The following is a 17,705-nucleotide window of genomic DNA, read 5'->3' as shown; positions in this document are numbered from 1 at the left end:
TCCTCTTTACGAGCGTGCACATTGTTTCACCCACGCTTTTATGTATGTATTTGTGTCATGTTACTGCCTACATTGGCTTAAAATTTTGTGAATTGAATTGTTGCATTTCCGTTAAATAAACTCTTTTCTGGATCAATAAAAAGAGGACTAGAAAGTACATTAAATTTTTATATATTTACTTCTTGCATTTCACATCGCAATAACTCTTTCTGAAGTTTACAACCAAAATGTTCAGTGATAGAGTATGCCGTTCGGAATTTATTTGATTAGTGCCTTCAGGAAGTTGCTGAAATAAGAGTCGTCTAACTATGGAACATTATCAGCAAGAAACGCCTCGGCTTTCTTTGTGTATTTAGAGCTATGCTTCTCTAAGGGGAATACACATGAAGCAAAGCAGTGTTGATCCTCAGGATCTTGCGTATAGGATCCTGTGTGTAGGAAAAAAAATTGGAGGACGATTAAGCTTCGTCTTTAAGAGTGAGGCGCGACAGCGTGTTCAGGCTTTGCCAAGGAGTGCCCGGAACGCCATTTCCCGTTCGGCACGACGTGTGGCCCGTTGAAACATTTAAGGAAAGCCCTGTCTCACATATCTCGGTGGACACCCGAACCGGGCCGTAAGGAAAGGAAAATGAAATAAAATTGGTTTTAACGAAAGGAAATGACGCCTGTCTCACAATTTTCCTGGACACCCGTGCCGCGCCGTAAGGGAAGGAAAATACCTTCCCTTACTGCGCGGTTCAGGTGTCCACCGAGATGCGCCATTTTTCGCTCACGGCCAACGCCGGCGACGCCGACGACACCGGCTTTTCTGCGACACGAGCTCCTTAACGCTGTCGTGTTAAATAGCGTTTTTCGCAATTCTAACTGACCATTCACTTAGTGCATGTAAGGTACGCAGATAGATGATTTCATAATCTGGGTCAAACACTTCTTCCGCAAACTGTAAGGGCACTTAAATAACGTGTCCGGTTATTTTAGCCCGCCTTAGAACAGTGCCGACCGCTGTAAATTTGCTTACCTAAAGGCGAATATTGCATTCAATAATAAGGATTATTAGTCCCATGACGATCAAGCATAGCCGGCGGCGTGTGTAAGTGTGTGGGTACTCGCAGATGGTACAGAAAATCCCAGCGATGGCAAGAAAAAATAGGGTGACGTCATCAAGCGGCCGTAAGACGCGTACAGTAAGCCGAGGGCAGCCATTTCTGACAATCACATACAATTCGCTTCCCTATATACTTCCCGCGGGCCGATCTTTATGTGGTGCCATTAGTCCCGACTACATACGTACCGAAATTGTGACAAAACCGTTTGTCGTATAACATTAGGGTGGCGTCATATGATCTATCGTTGAATATATCCCACATTTGCTAGTCTAGTTGGAGGCACCTTGCGGCAGGGATTCGAACCGACAACATATGCACCTTCACTTGTATGGCTTCCCAGGCTCTCTACCTTTTTCATTAAGGTGCGGTTGAGGTGTTCACCGAGATCTGAGACAGTTCCTGTGCCATTTCCTTTCCTCCAAAACCAATTTCCTATCAAAATCGAGATGCAACCGTTCGTCGTATAGCGAGCCCTCTGGGTGGTGTGATACGCGCGCGTGTGTGAGTGTGGGTGGGTGTCAGTGCACCCAAGGACAGTAATGCTCACGTAAGCTGTGTTAAGTGCGTCTGCAGAATTTATTTTCAGTTGCTCAACGCACTCGCTGATGATGGACGGCCCAGTTCGCCGATTACTTCCTCTTGAATACGATGCACATGATTGCTTTCATACAGGCGTCGCCAACTTTTCAAGCTCTTTTTCTTTAATGATACGTCGAGGATTTCAATGCGTTGAAATTCACAGAAAAGCAGACGTTGACTCACCCACGGTGCCATTCTCGCAATGCTGTCAGTGCGCGTCTGCTATGCGGCCGGGCTGACGCGAACGCACTGGGCGTCCAGTTAATGCAGGGAGTACCGCGAGGTGGCACTGGCGATTCATCGCTGCTGCCGCCATCAGGATACAATGGCTAGTGTACTGAGGGCGTCCAATATCACATGCTTTAACGACGAGAAACCGCAAAACACACAGGAAGGAGACAGGCGACAACACAAGGTGGCACGGAGCCGCCGCGGTGGCTCAGTGGTTATGGTGGTTGGCTGCTGACTCGAAGGACGAGGGTTGGATCTCGGCTGCAGAGGCCCGTATACTGTGCGATGCCAGTACACGATAAAGAACCCCAGTGGTCGAAATTTCGGCAGCCCTTCACGACGGCGTCCCTCATAGCCTTTGAGTCGCTTTAGGATGTTAAATACCCATCAAGGCTGTACTATCAGCTGATAGAAATTTGTACGGCGCGCAGGACACTATTACAGGAACTACAAGGAGGACGGAAAGAGCGTATACTACTAACTGAATTTATTCAGCCAGACTGGCCGTTTTTTTCAGTGAGAGAGCGAGCGAACACCAAAGCTCAATAAAAGAACAATGCAAGGGGAGCCTTCCATATCACTGCAAAGATTGTGAAGGCTGTGAACCAGTGTCTGAAGGGGCAAAGTTTATCGCCAAAGGCAAGGAGCGAGTCGAAAAGGAAATAAAATAACAGAGGCTTATCACATAAAGAATGCTGGGCCCACATACGTTAGCCCGTCCTCGGTTAGATTCAGCGACCAGTAACTTGGTTTTTTAGACGGACACGTGTAGATCATGATAATCGGTCATTTTATGATGATTCTGTATTTTTTCCTGTTACGTTGTTCTGGCTGTGATAAGGTAGCAGCGTGTAGAAGAGATGATGTTTTCCGTAATAAACTCAGTTGGTAGTACAGGTTCTTCCTGTCCTCCGTGTATTTCCTGTGATCGCGTTCTTCGCGCCCTTCAAATTTATAGCATGAACCAACTAGCCCCACTGATCATTAAAGTACCGCCTTATTTTGTCGCCTGCCTGTGCTTGTTGCTTTTTTCGTCGTTATGTTTTACTAGCTGGCCTGCAACTACACCCTTCTAAATCAGTCGTTAATTTCGGCTGTCCAGAAGCATCGAAGGGGAGCGCGCGGGCCGCCTCTCTCCCGTCTGCTTGAGCCAGATGGAAAGAGCAAGAGGAGTGCTTATTATAATAGGACTCAACTTAAAAAAACAGCATTTGTTAACACAGAGCCACGGTCCGCGACGTCCTGCATTACTCCGCTAGCCAGTCACAACAGAAAACGAAATGAGCTTTTTAATGTTCGAAATTACCGAACAAGCCAGGTATCAAAATTCTAGCGCTTATAATTTTTTCCTTGTGATTAGCTTGTTGTTTTGGTAAAGAAGAAAAGTTTGAACAATAGACTACTTGCTTGTTGTGGAGGAATTTTGTGTGGCGGTCCTGAATGTGGGCGGAGCTTCACTGCTACTCTGCGCATGCGTGGCAGCCGTCTAGCGTCCATAGTCGGCCAAATTCATGCCTTGGTTGCACGTGCTTGGCGGTGCTAAAACCCTAGCACAGCCTCGCTAAAGAGGGACATTTAGAATAGGGCGACGCTATCAATTAGAGGCATAGGGGAATAGCACGGGGGGTGGGGGGAGGGGAGGGCAGTGTGCCGGCGCAAGACACTAATGTCCTTCCCTCCGATTATTATCCTGCGCCTGCACATTGGCCCCCCCGCTATTCCCCTCTGCCCCTAACCGATAGCGTCGCCCTATTCTAAAAGTCACTATTGCTGACGGCAGTCAACACGATAAAGATGGCGAGGACCACCGTACGCTGTTTGAGGAAAGCCACTTCGGCTGCTGCCAGTGGAACGAGGTGATCTCAGTGCTATGTTGTAGGTACACTATTAACGCGAGAGCGTTAAAGGCAGCGTCGTCTCGTCGGCGTTGATGAGTCGCGAAACTCCGGATTGCTCGAAAAGGTTTGACGTCACACGTAGAGCGGCAGAATTTAAAACTGATTAAAGCATTACATAAATTCCGATTACAAGGTCGCAACACGACTAAAATGTCATTATGGCATTTATATATAAATGTATAAAGTAAATTAATTGCGCTGAAAAAAAACTGGGGCCATTAGTGAGGAATCGAAACCCTAAGCCTTCGATTCTGAGTAATACAGGCTTCCCAGGGGCACGCAGGCGCATTCGTTCGGAATGGTTAAGGCAGCCTTTTGTAGGCAAGTCGTGTCGCCTTTCACATTGTGGTAGCTTGCGACTGCATGCTAATACCTGCGTGGTCAGAGAGGCACTAATTAAGGGAGTATAGTGATTGAATGAGTAGCAAAGTGTATGTCGGTGACGGGTGAATGTACTTGAACGACTGTATACTTGTGGTCATGTGGTCTGATACATTAGTAGAGTACGTGATTGGGTAATATAGTAATGAGATCACGTGGAGTAGCTGACGGGGCCCATTAATGCTATTGCGCCATACCTTTAAAGGCGTAGCCCAAGTATTTTTCTCTATCGAAGGGTTTCCATAAGGCATGAGGTCGGTATGCAGATAGTTAATGAAGTGCGTGTTCTACATGCTATTTTATTAAAGAAAAGCTGGAAAACGCAGTTAACTAGTTTTAAACAGGCATCGTGGAGCTCGAGCGTTCGCTTCTCCCGTCCGTCGTACAGCGCTTGCTTTGCCGCCTTCAGTCAGCGTCAGAGCTTTAGAGCAATGGAAAGGAACCTCTATCCCAGTTCTGATGATATGCACGCACCGAGTGTAGAAGGAAATAGTCGAGAAGGCTGGCTGCACAGGAATCATTCGTTTTCAAGTCTGAGAAGCCTGTACAAATGCAAAGACGATAAGTTCAGTTCAAGTTTCGCGCTCGTCTTATGCACGCTTATACAATATGCAGCGGAGAAAAGAACAACTATAGCTCGTTTTCGGGACAAGTACTACACCACTGGCACAACCTTCGCTCCCGTCCACTCTTGGCAACCACTTCGCCTCCCAGCTCCTCCACATCTCACCTACAGTTTGGTGTTTATTCAAAATTAAAAAGAGACAAAAGAGACGGGGGTCACGCAGTGGGCACGAAAAGTGTTTCCCCTCCGTCCGATGACCGCGCATGCGCAGGGGGTGGATGATACTGTGATGAGCATCTCCCGCCACGTGTGGACTACGTTGGTCTGGACCACCGAAACTGCCACGTCTAATAATTGATGCGGGTTGCCCTGGTGGCCCGCTATAATTCTCTAATTCCAAGCAAGCGGCAAGTTGGTAAAGTTAAAACGTTAATTAGCAAATTTTAGCTAATTACCCCAATAATAATAAACATCTCACATATGTTTGATGACGTCTGCCAGCGTTGTCACCATGATCGCAAAAGAATCATCGTATCTCAAAAATCCTCTTTTTAAAAATTAATTGCCGCAAATATCAGACTGTATATGAGTTGGCATCAAACGCTCGAAACTAGCCGTGGCAGAGCACAAGCATGTTAGTGGTGACGTTATTGGACGCTTCGAGTGGAATGCGCAAATCCCGAGATACATGCGACGTTTTTTTTTTTTTTTTAGACGAGATACGCGCGGCGGAAAACGTCGCGGCTGTGGGGCGCCCGTCTGGAGGTGCATGGAGCAGAGACGCGGAGGCGCGCCGCCGCGTATCCCTCGACGCGCAAGCGATTGCGATCAACAAGTAGCAAATACTACTGAGCGAGGAGGTCTGTGAGAGCAGCGACGCTGGTCTTGCTGTTAAAATCACGAAAGTGATAACTTCGACATCACTGTACTAATTTTCGCACGCGTGCACAAGTATAATTTTCTTTCTCGAATGCATTAAGTCGCGTACCCTGGGATGATCGCTCAGCCGGGGATACCACCGGCGGCGGGCGTTTTCGCGATGCGGGGCGTCGTGTGCACGCCGTCGAGCGAAAATCGCTGCCTTGCTGTCGTAATTTTGCTTGCTTACTCATTAGCGAAGATCGCTGCGCTTCGCCGGAAGAGGGCTGCGGATAATTTCGCCCACCTGGGTTCCTTAACGTGCATAACGTCGCACAGTACACCGGCCTCTGGCATTCCGCCGTCATCGAAATGCGGGGTCGGACCCGCGTCTTTCAGGTCAGCAGCCTCTCGCCAGTCAGTTCTCTTGTGAATGCCTCAAGATGTACGATACATTTACAGAGGCTCCGGGTTCATTGGACTTCCCGAAGCGACTCATGGGCCCTCCGGATTTAAGTTAAGAAAAATATATAACAGCTGTATCTAACCGGTACTCACCTATGGGGCAGAAACGTTGAGGCTAACGAAAAGGGTTCGGCTTAAGTTAAGGACAGCGCAGCGAGCTATTGAAAGAAAAATGATAGGTGAGACGTTAGGACACCGGAAGCGGGCACTGTAGCTGAGGGAACAATCGCGTGTTAATCAAGAGCAAGAAATGGGCTTGGGCAGGGCATGTAATGTGAAGCCAAGACAACCGCTGGTCCTTAAGGGTAACGGAGTGGATTCCAAGAGAAGGCAAGCATTACAGGGAACGGCAGAAAGTTAGGTGGGCGGATGAGACTAAGAAGTTTGCACGCATACGGTGGCCGCAGCTGGCAACGGACAGGATTAATTGGAGTGACATGGGAGGGGACTTTGCCCTGCAGTGGGAGTCGTCAGGTTGATGATGGTTCTGATGGGACATGTGGCAAGTGACAAGTTAGTTGAAATAACTTTTTGAGCTGGAGCTGAAGTTTAAAGCAGAAGTAAGGCACAAGCAGGGACGCTACAAAACAGCGTCCGTACTCGTTCCTGACCATGCCTGCTTGCTCTCCTAATATGCAACACAAGTGAGCCGTAAAGTCAGCGCTCTGCGGAGTGCCAGATGTGAAACAAAAAAACGGAGTGAGCGTCCACATGATTCAACACTTGCGGCTGTATAAAAAGCTGTTGAATAATTCGGTCAGACCGGCGCTGCTCTCCTGTTCAAGTTGCGGATCAGGATCACTTATACAGATGTGATTACCTTGTTTACCGTTCCTTACGTCCGCGCTCACTTGGGCACTGTTTGCAGTCATTTCCCAAACTGCGATGTTCGCGCAATTTAGAAGAAAATAGATAGTATTTTTATCGCACATAAACCGTGGTCGGACTTTTCAGAGCGCAAGTATTCTAAGCACGCCGCTTTGCATAGATTTCCAGCTTTATTTGAGAGAATGATCGGCCCCCCGGAATTCGGGGGATTAAAGAATTGAACTCTCACGAAAGGGAAAATACCCGGAATTCGAGCTTGATGCTGCGTGTGCACATACAGCGCAGGTGGAGAGTAAGCGCCTCTCTCTCTGCTCTCCTGTGCGTGCAATAATTTTATTTGAACGCGTGCCCATCTTCACGTTTAATTTTGTTCCTTTAGGTAAGGATGTACACCGCTTGAGCACGTTTCCTTTAATGAGCTGTGATTATATTGGAAGGCGGCTCCTTAATAAAGCGCGGCCCAAACAAACGAGCAAGCATTTAAAATATTGTCCCTGGGGCATTCAGCGTTACCGGTATCACCGAGCTGGTCACGCAAATGGCTTGTCCCGTGATAATCCTGTTCGCTGTGCAGTAGCACTGGTCATCAGTAGTCCAGCGACACTAAGGCCCCACTGAATCATAAGAGGATACTCAAATTCTTGACAACCTGCACGCGTAAGCGAGCCACAAATCGAAATGGACGTAGTCGAAGGAAGCGCAAAAAATGGTTGCTTTACGTCTGAGCCTCGCACAAAACATGGGCTATACTGCGACACGGCGCCGTCCTTCAGCAGGGCTGTGACGAAGCGGTCGGGTCGCTCACCCGCTGCGCAGGCTTTCTTCGTCGCCGTTCGGCTGAGGCAGCACGTTGTTCTGGAACTCGCCGAGCACATTGCCGGCCGGCTTGTACATGGCCACCACGATGATCTTCCCCGACCGGGTGCGAGCCTTGCCTACCCCGAATGTCGTGCTGCTGCGCCACACCATCTGGCTGAAGTGGCCTGCGAGAAGTCAGTGGGCTAAGCCTAGAGCTAGAGCACAAATAATTGTCATAAGGGTAAGAGCTGTCGGGTTGCAAAGTTTTTTGTAAACATTCATGGCACCAAGCCTTCAGAACCTCACAACTGCCCCGACTACAACTGCCGCGCCGTCCGTGCCAGCTTGCAGTGAACGGCGATTTAAGATCATCGATGTAGAAGCAAACTGAGAGAAAACACGCGAGCCCGCGGCGACGCGGGCCGGTCGCACGCTTGTGTCTGTTCTAAACACTGTACTCAAGCCTCGTGATTTCATGCCGTTTGCTTTGCGATTCCGGCTTAGAAACCGCAGGCGTGCCAGCAAAGTTTACAATAGCCACAGGCGCGCACTCCTTTCTTGGCTCGCGTGCTGCCTTTCACATGGCTTTCACGCACACAAAGCTTGTATAATTAACATAATTGACAAACGGGATATTCAAGAGGTAATTATGTGCGTTTTTCTTTCTTAGACGTAATTGCAAGTTGCGAATACTTTAAACTTAAAGATATAAACAAAGAAATTTAAAAACTTACTGAAGAACTTGCAATCCAAAACAGAACACTTCAAAATGTCCTTGATGACTTTGAAGACAGGTCACGACGGGGTAGCCTAATATTTTATGCTGTCGCTGATTCCGAATAGAACTGGGAGGAAACAGAAACCAAACTCACGTCACATTAAATGCGTGCTTATGTGATTATTTTTCATCCAGTGCTGTGGAACGCTCTCGCATCTTTTTTGAGCCTAAAAATGGCGTCCCATATTAGTTAAGTTCAAAAAATAAACGTGAAAAACGTGTTTCCGTTACGCAAAAGAGTTCAAGCAAGACGACACCTTCGTCCGAAGATTATTCCCCGTCAACCCGCCTCGCCCCCAAAAAGCTCCCAACAAGATTTCCCGCAGTACCAACTCTAGAAGCCTAGAAGAACGCTAACAGCACCTTAATTCACAAGGGGACGTCAAAGACTTGAAAAATTATAAACCGAACAGCTTACAGTCTGTTCCCTTTATCGCTAACAGAGTCAAGACAACCTTAATCTTCGATCAACCAAATGATCAGGCAAGCTTTCGGGTTTATGGGGGTTTAACGTCCCACAGCGACTCAGGCTATGAGGGACGCCGTAGTGGAGGGCTCCGAAAATTTCGACCACCTGGGGTTCTTTAACGGGCACTGGCATCACACAGTACACGGGCCTCTAGAATTTCGCCTCCATCGAAATTCGACAACCGTGGCCGGGATCGAACCCGCGTCTTTCGGGTCAGCAGCCGAGCGCTATAACCACTGAGCCACCGCAGCGGCTCTTCAGGCAAGCTTTCGTAAAAGGTATTCGACAATACATCATAATCACACTCTCAATCCGGTGATAGATAAATACGCAGAAATGCGTGCAAAAACCGGTAACAATGTTTGCTTTGAATCAAAAAGGCCGGCAACACTCAAATGTTTTCTTCTAAACGCCAGGTCAGTCAGGGATAATCGAGATGAATTCTCAACCATGTTAAGCAGCTTTGGTTTTCGTTTTGATATAATTTTGATTTCGGAGACATGGCTGACCGACTGCGATACATTTGAATTGCCTTCATGTTCGACATTTTTCTTAAATCAGAAAACCTCTCGTGGAGGCGGTACATGCAAGCTTGTTGATGCTCACTTTCAGTGTGAAATTTTTAGCGAATTATGTTAGCTGTTGGATGCTGCTGAAATCATTTCAGTTATATCTTTAAACATTGTAATATCCGTGGCCTACAGGCCACCGTCTGGTAATATGAACTTCATTCTTGAAGCCGTGGAATCTTATTTAAGTTTGGCAATGAGGAATAAGTATGATGTAATGATTGATGGCGACTCCAACATAGAAATGTCATGTGCAAGCATGAGTAGTGTGGATTTCGATGTTTTATTTCGATGTAACTGTGTTTTGAATATTATTGGCACAGCAGCCCGTATAACCCGCACTTCCCAATCATGAATCGATATATTCTGAGCAAATATTAATTATGCGCTCATTCACTCAGAAGTAACATGTTACGACATATTTTATCATATGGTCATATACATATCTTGCCGGAAGGAGGTTCTGAAACGTGCCCTTCATGAGAAAGTTATGCACCAATGTGTAACGAAGGTTCTCTAGCAAAATTTCTTACGGATATGTTCTAGGTGTAGACTAGTCTGATGCATATAACGAAGCTAGTGCGAAGACGCTTATCACATATTCCTTGACACCTTCATTCAAGTTTATAACAAGTAGTTGGTTCCAAAATCAAAGAGGTAGCATAAAACAGTAAGAAAACGACGGATATCGCGTGAACTGTATAAACGTATTAAAGAGACACAAATTATATCAGCTATTTATTGATACCAAAGATACCCTTATTGTTGAGGTCTTCGAGAAGTATAGAAATAAATTTTTACATTCGAAAGCCGAAAGAGATCTTATGAGAACTACGTGGCAGCAACATCAAATCGCCCAGGTAAATTCTCGCATAAAATCCGGTCACTCGACTCTGGCGACTCACCTTTAGAAAGTTTTTACTCCCGCATTGAAGTAATCAGCAGATACATCTCACATAGCCCTCGATAGATGCCATTCGTCATAGTGTCTAGAACCTGTCTCTACACATAAAATTTTCTCAACCTTCAGAGACCTAAAGGATGGTACGTCGTATAGTGCGGATAATATCCAGTTACGTCCAGTTAAGCACGTCATCGACATCCTTGCTGCGCCATTGGAACACACACACTTATATATATATATATATATATATATATATATATATATATATATATATATATATATATATATATATATATATATATATATATATATACTCATTCCCTCATTCCCTCCAAGAATGCAGATTGCTAGAGTAGCAGTCATGTACAAGAAAGGAAACAAGTTTGGGAACTATCAATTTTTATTTATTTATTGATTTATTTATTTTGGTATTTATAAATACTGCGGTCTTGACAAACAAGACCTTCGCAGGTGGGCACATAAATTTGTATGACACCAGAGGACAAAAAGAAAAATACAACAGACAAGGCGTCAATAGCAGCGAAATCACTACAATACACTGTATCGTTATCACAAGATTAGAATACATACACTATAGCCATCCAGCCAAGCATATAACAGGTTATAATCAAGCACTTTGAGTAAAATAGCACAAGTTACCGAGGAAACGAGCACTCAAAAATTCGCCACTTATTGCAGCAGCGCCTCAAAATGGGACTATGAATTCTGATCGACTATATGACCAGCAAGGTTGTTCCATTCGGTAATGGTTCTGAGATAATAGGAATATTTGTAGCAGTTTGTTCTTGTGGATAAAGGTCTTACGGAAAGAGAATGTCGCAGGCGTGTAGCATAACCACTGGAGTAACTAACAAATTTCGAGATGTCAAGTTGTAATGCCCATAAATCGTAGCATCTTGCTTCAAAAGCTTGAATGTTATGGAATTAGCGGCACAGCATTACGTTTTATTAACTCTTACTTACCACATAGAAAACAGTATGTCCAAATAAATGAATATAAGTCTACATTACGAATAGTCTACTGCGGGGTGCCACAAGAAAATATCCTCGCACCGTTTCTATTTAAGCTGTATAATTAAAGACATCATCTCTGTGGACACTAATGTTTGTTTCATAACTTACGCTGACGATACCAGTTTGTTTTCTTTTTATCTGACGATAGCAGTGGGAAGTTAATGAGAAATGCAAACATGTTCTTTAGAAAATACAAATATGGGGAGATGAAAAATCTTCGGCCTGTCAATGCCGCAAAATCTAAGGCAGTTCTTTTCCAGCCAAGTAATAAAGGTGCAGTGAATTCGTTGAGCTATTTCATAAGTGAGGTTAGATTGAGTTAGTAAGCTCCTTCAAATCACTTGGCGTAATATTCATTGAAAATATGCAGTAGGACGACACCACAAACCATGTAGCATTAAACCATGTAGCAAAGGATTTCTGTCGAGTTTCAGAAGCTGTCTCCCACAAAAGGTAAAACTGTCTTTGTATCATGCATTATTTCGCTCACATTTAAACTACTGCTCATTAGTACGGGGAACTGCTACACAAACCAGTCTGAAAAAACTAGCCCTTCTTGAACAGCGGGACATAATTTCAGGCGCAAGATTATAAACGCTTTCGACCTCTATGATTAAATATTATTGTGTGCCTATAAAACAATGTTTCAATAATTTCGTTGTACACATCCACGCCGTCACAAACCACACTGGGTATTACCAAAAGTATAGAACGAACTATAGACGACAAAACGGTAACATTCCAAGTTAATAAGCTAATTGGCGCAAATATTGACCTAGGAAGCGATAATTACTCTAACATCCTCGACTACTTTCTCTTCGAAGCCTCTCTTTCCCAATCTATTCATTTGCGTGTCGAATAACTGTTTTACATGCGTATTTCAGTTGCTGTTATTGTTGTTATTTCGCCGTTGAATAATCGTTTTTGTTTTGTTGCTGTAATTTAAGTTGTTTCGACCCGTTTTTTTTGTCTACACACACTAGTGATTGTGTATTTGTTTTGATATTTCGTGCTTATGTTTAATTTCAACCTTCTCTCTGCTATCGTGAAAGAAGTGCCGTCGCAGAAAAAATCTCCGCTTCAAGTTTTATATCATATACCACTCGGAAAGATCGTGAAAAATACACCAGACCCCCACCATATGTTTAACAAGGAAGGAAAATTATTTAAATGTCCAAAAAGTTTTCTTTAACTGTTACGTCTTGTTTTATGCAATTTTTGTTCAGTCTGCTCCAGATTGGAGCCATCTGCCGCCGAACGTTGTTCGAATCCGATCTATTGACGCTTTTTACCACGCTTTGAGAGTTCCGTCTTTCTGCCTTGTGTTGTGTCTTTTTTCGCGCCTGTAACCAAAGTTGAGAGTGAAATTTGTATTTCATGTTTTGCTAACCTTTGTGTAATCGCACTTCCCTTGCTCTAAATGCCTCGAAAGGTGATGCAGGTATCCAAAAATAAACAAAATAAATAAGAAAGATGCTGATCGTAATGGGTCACAGAAGATAGGGGACATCTGACAAAAAGTATGGTGGGGCAGCCTAAAAAGAATGTAAACAATTAAGCCCCTGCCTGTGCAGGAAGCAGCGTCTGCGTGATGATCGTTTTGAAAAACATAACTTCCTGCTAAGCGTTGCTCAAAGGCTCACGTAATCTGAACGTGCGCCCTCCAGAAGTGCGACAGAGATAAGGAAAAGGAGTACGTCGCTTCCGGCGAACGAGGAATGCCGGCCACATAAATGGGTCGGCAGCCGAGACAAGGCGCCCCGGCAGAAGATGCGCACGTGAGCAGCGTGGAACATTGAGGGGCACGGCTCAGGCCCAGTGTCGGGGCTCAGAGAATACAGTTCGCAATAAACAGGCGTATTTTAGTCCGGAAGCTGCAGGGGAAAAATCATCGCGGCGATGTACGGCTTCAAATGAGCATGTATTGACCAACCTACAAGGGGGCCACTGACAGTTCCTTTCTTCAGAACAACGAGCAGAGCAGGCTAAGCGCAGCCTCACAAGGGTACTGAAGAAGAAATTGGCAATAGGGGCAAACTCGCCGTTGCGCCCGTTTCGCGACGAGCTGTCTGCATGCATCGCGTCTGCGGCACCAGAGCCGTTACGCTATTGGAGGAGTAGTGTCTGGGCTCATGGCGTAGTGCTGCAGAGGTACATGCTGATGTCCGAACCCGCGGTCTAGAAACGGGGAGTTGATTCATAGCACCAAAGTATGTAATATGATGCTTTTGGACAATCTCGAACGGTTCTATGAACTGGATGCTTACGCTAGTCAAATCTGGGAATAGATTCCTTTACGCGCAGTAAACCTGAAATCATGCGACGCCCAACCTACTTTTCTCAGCCACAGGAGGTACGAGGGGTGTGCTCCGCACTCGTGTGGGAAAAACGACCGCCGTTCTTCCCGCCAGAACCCCCCACAAAAGTGCCCAGCGTGCATGGCTGTGAGTGCATGACCCTTACCTGCTTGAACGTGGAGTATGGACGGGTCAAGAAGAAAATCGTAGCACTTGATTTCGCTGTACCAATGCCTGGCCACTTGTTCTCCTAGGGACGTAAACAAAGAAGACACAATAAAATATAGATGAGCTTAGTCTTATTGTGCCCATTAGCTGTGCTGCACCATCGCTACCGATTGCCGCAAACCCTTAGTTACGAATAAGAGAGTGTTGGGCGGGCTGCTGAATAATGCAAGAGAATTCATATGTAATTCAGCATACGAAGATAAAGAGCACATAATAGGGCCCACTGTGCAAGGCACTTCAGAATGACGAATTGTTACAGGAGAACAGATTGTTACGAGGTCGGTGTCAAGAGGAAAGCGGTACAACTGCGAGAGTGCAACAAAGAGAACGACACACGCTTCACATGTGCAGTGATGTCGTAAGTGGCAAGCGGCGAATGTCTTGAGGAGTGGTGAGTGGTGACACCATGGCCTCCGGAGCATCCGCACGGGTATCCGAGCAGGGGGATGTTGGCGAGCAGTGTGGAACCACGCACCCGAGCACCCGCGTTAAGCCGTGCGTGGCTCAGCCGTGTCCGGAGTAAAGGGGATCCTGGTGGTTGAGCCGTTGCGTGTGTTTGGACCTTTAAGGCTCCACGACAAAGGCAACACACCACTTTTTACCCCGCTTCCTGTAGACGGCACCTACGAGCTGCCGTCTGCTGCCTCCCCCTAAAAGTTCCAGCCGGCGCTCGAGTCGGCGGACAACGAGGCTACCCCTAATCAGGGGAAGTCTGAATACCGCACACGCGCTGCTTTCTCGCGCACTTCCAGTACCTCCTCCGAGGTTATGGAAGTAACCTCTAGCACGGCCGTCTTGCTTGAGCAGTACAGCTCACTGTAGCGTCGAAGCAAAGGAAGGGTCAGAATAACGGTCCCCGAAAAGCCAGATACACAGGTTTCTACTCGGCCTTTCAAAAAAAAAACCCAAAATTGCGTTTTTAATACAGTGGAACTGTAAAGAACTCATGAAACAGCGATGAAACAGGTCTTTTAAATTCACTCTCCCCAGTCGCTTTTCGTTTAAAAGAAACAGGTTTAGGACCGCAGCACAAAAACACTCATAAAATGTATAAAGTCGTTCCCTGCGAGCGAGAGCAGCCATGTAGGCTCTCTGGAGGCGCTGCTATTGTCGTTCAAAATGGTGCTGCAGCTTGCGAAATCAAACAGACTAAATACGAATCCGTTGTAGTCACTGTTCTTCATTTTAAAACTACCACAGTATGTTTCATGTATCACGAACCACATGTAAAAGTAGCACTTCACGACTTAGGAGTACTTTAAAACAGCTCCCAGAGCTATATCTAGTAGCTTGCGATTTTGATACTCACTTCTCTTTTTGGGGAAGTGAAAAAACTGACACTCGAGGTCGCATTCAGACGATCTTACTCTGAGCAATACTGTATGCCTACTGACTACAGGAAAGCACACGTACTGCTTCCCAAGCACTGAAAACAGTAGCCCCTTAGATTTATGTTTCAGTTCACCCCAAGTGTTTCAGATTTTAAACGGGATGTTCTGGACACCCCGTACGGAAGTGATCGTTTGCCAGTTATTATCAGCCTATCATCCTAACCGGTATTCATACCGGACAAACCTCGCCGTTGGAAGCTACACATAGCTAATTGGTCGCTGTTTTGAGAAAAGACCAGCCTGGATAAAATATTTTTCGATAACCTGGAGAATATTTGGAAGATAACCAACTCAGGAAAACCTTATAAACTTTTAAAAGCCGAGAGAAAAATCATGTGACTTACGTCGCAGAGCTCGGAAAACGTCCTGGCAAAACTATACGGCATCCATGAATACTACAAGCACATCGGGACAAATGTGGGAGCAAGTTTGTAAGCTTAATATCACCTTCTCCTTATTCACAAGTTCTTTTCTCACGATCCCCTTGGTACACAAACAAGTACTGATTAACAGGCAGACATATTCTGGGAACATTTCTATGCAACTTCTAATTCCTCTCACTACGCACAATCATTTTTAAAGTACAGGAATAGAGGCGAAACACAGAATCCCGCCAAGTAGCACCACAAACTAGCCTTACAATGACCTAATTACCTTTGAAGAAATCCGCAGAGCACTGTCCGCCTGTAAACAGGCTGCACCCGGCCCTGATGAAACACATAATGAAATGTCACCCACCTCTGAGAACTGGCCTTACAAGCAATTTTACATTCTTTAACAAAATATGGGCATCGGGGAAAAACATTGGCTGTGTTTTAGCGCTGGTTAACCCTAGTTGAATTGCAAAAGCTTCGTTTCCTCGGCACGTCGTCTACGCAGCGTCTCATTCCGACGCTCTCGACAACTCAAACCGGTCTCTTCCGCAGTTGAAGAGTCACTCCGGGACGTAGCACGACTTCTTCTAGCCGCATCTTCGTTACGACGCTTCTCGAGTCGAGTGGCGCGTTATTGTGGCGTCTCTTGAGCGCGTTGTCCATTCCTCGCGGCGGCGCCATCTGTTGGACCGCGGCTGCGGCGTTGCTAGCCAATGCCACGGCATACGGCTTAAGTGCGACCACGAGACGAGCCGAGCTGGCTGCCTGGTTGGCGCAGTTTTGCTTTCGCAACAAAACCAGAGGCTTGGAAAGAAGACAGTTATTGTGCCCTTCCTAAAATCTGTAACGCCGCCAACCTCACCTAGTGTTTACAGGACTCATGAGTTGCTGCGAAAAATCTTTCGAAAGTGTATTGAATATTAGGTTATTGTTTATCCTCGAACCCCATGAATTTATGGACGTCCACCAATGTGGATTACAAAAGCATGTTCAACAACTGACCATCTCGTCCGCCTTGAAAGTACAGTCCGAGTAGTGTTCATACATAAAGAACACTGTATGGCAGTTTTCTTTCAAATAGGGTAGTCTTACACCACCACCTGGAAGTTTGGTATTCTCCACGACCTAGCTGACCTAGGTATCCGCGGTATGCTACTGAGCTGCTTGAAAGATTTGTTCTCCAAGCGTTCATTTCGAATACGCCTGAGTCCAACGCTTTCAAGCAGCTTCATTCAAGAAAATAGGCTACCTCAAAGGTGAATTTTAAGCACTACACTCTTTGAAATTATTTTGGCTACGGAATTCATTTTTATCAGCGAGTACATCGTGTATCTCGTGTTTGTCGTTGACCTTTAAATTTCATGCACATCCTATAGCTTATAACATGTGAGAGACAGATAAAACTCATATTAAACAAACTAGCGAATTGGTCAGATAGGAATGGATTAAAGTTTTGCCCACAAAAACACAGCAGCTGCAGTTTTCTCTCTCAAAAAGGCTTGCAGAACGACCCCACCCTCCACCTAAATGAAACCGCGCTACCAGTAAAAAGAGAACATAAATTTTTAGGCATAATATCTTAGGAGTCATTATTAACCTAGCCAACAGCGTGCCTGCCAGGCGGCCCTTGGGTTGTAGGTTCGAACTGAAAATTATCGAAATTTACCTTTATGTAAAAATATAACGCCTTATAAAGTTCAGTTGAGACATCCGCCGACCGTAATTCACATTGTGAGTTCGCATCCCAGACTTCCACACGCGGCGTGGGTTCCTCGACCAAGCACCGACGCTGCCTCTTATGCTTATCGGGAGAGAACGGAAGTCCTCTTCCAAAATGCGGATTTGAACTCCTGACTTTCGCGCTCAAAACCACCGCGCTAAAATATCGCGTCACGGAGCAGAGGCCGACGAGCGCTTTTATTCGTGCTCCTCACTGTTCTCGATAAAAAGT

At 45.8% G+C, this 17,705-nt stretch overlaps 1 protein-coding gene across 1 annotated transcript in view; it reads right to left on the bottom strand.

The window, feature by feature from the left end:
- Window positions 1-1,705: 1,705 nt before the first annotated feature.
- Window positions 1,706-17,705, bottom strand: part of LOC144116101 (Golgi-associated plant pathogenesis-related protein 1-like) — a 142,731-nt gene continuing 126,731 nt past the window's right edge. The window contains exons 5-6 of the mRNA XM_077650780.1: window positions 13,928-14,011; window positions 1,706-7,894 (exon numbers count right to left, since the gene is read on the bottom strand). Coding sequence (XP_077506906.1) covers window positions 7,713-7,894; window positions 13,928-14,011 — 266 coding nt within the window. The 3' untranslated portion in view covers window positions 1,706-7,712. The remainder of the gene's footprint in view (window positions 7,895-13,927; window positions 14,012-17,705) is intronic.

This window comes from Amblyomma americanum, chromosome 1 (genome assembly GCF_052857255.1).
Source record: "Amblyomma americanum isolate KBUSLIRL-KWMA chromosome 1, ASM5285725v1, whole genome shotgun sequence".
Lineage (NCBI taxonomy): Eukaryota > Metazoa > Arthropoda > Arachnida > Ixodida > Ixodidae > Amblyomma > Amblyomma americanum.
Note: the sequence above shows the minus strand (reverse complement) of the source record. Positions and strands in the feature narration are given on the sequence as shown.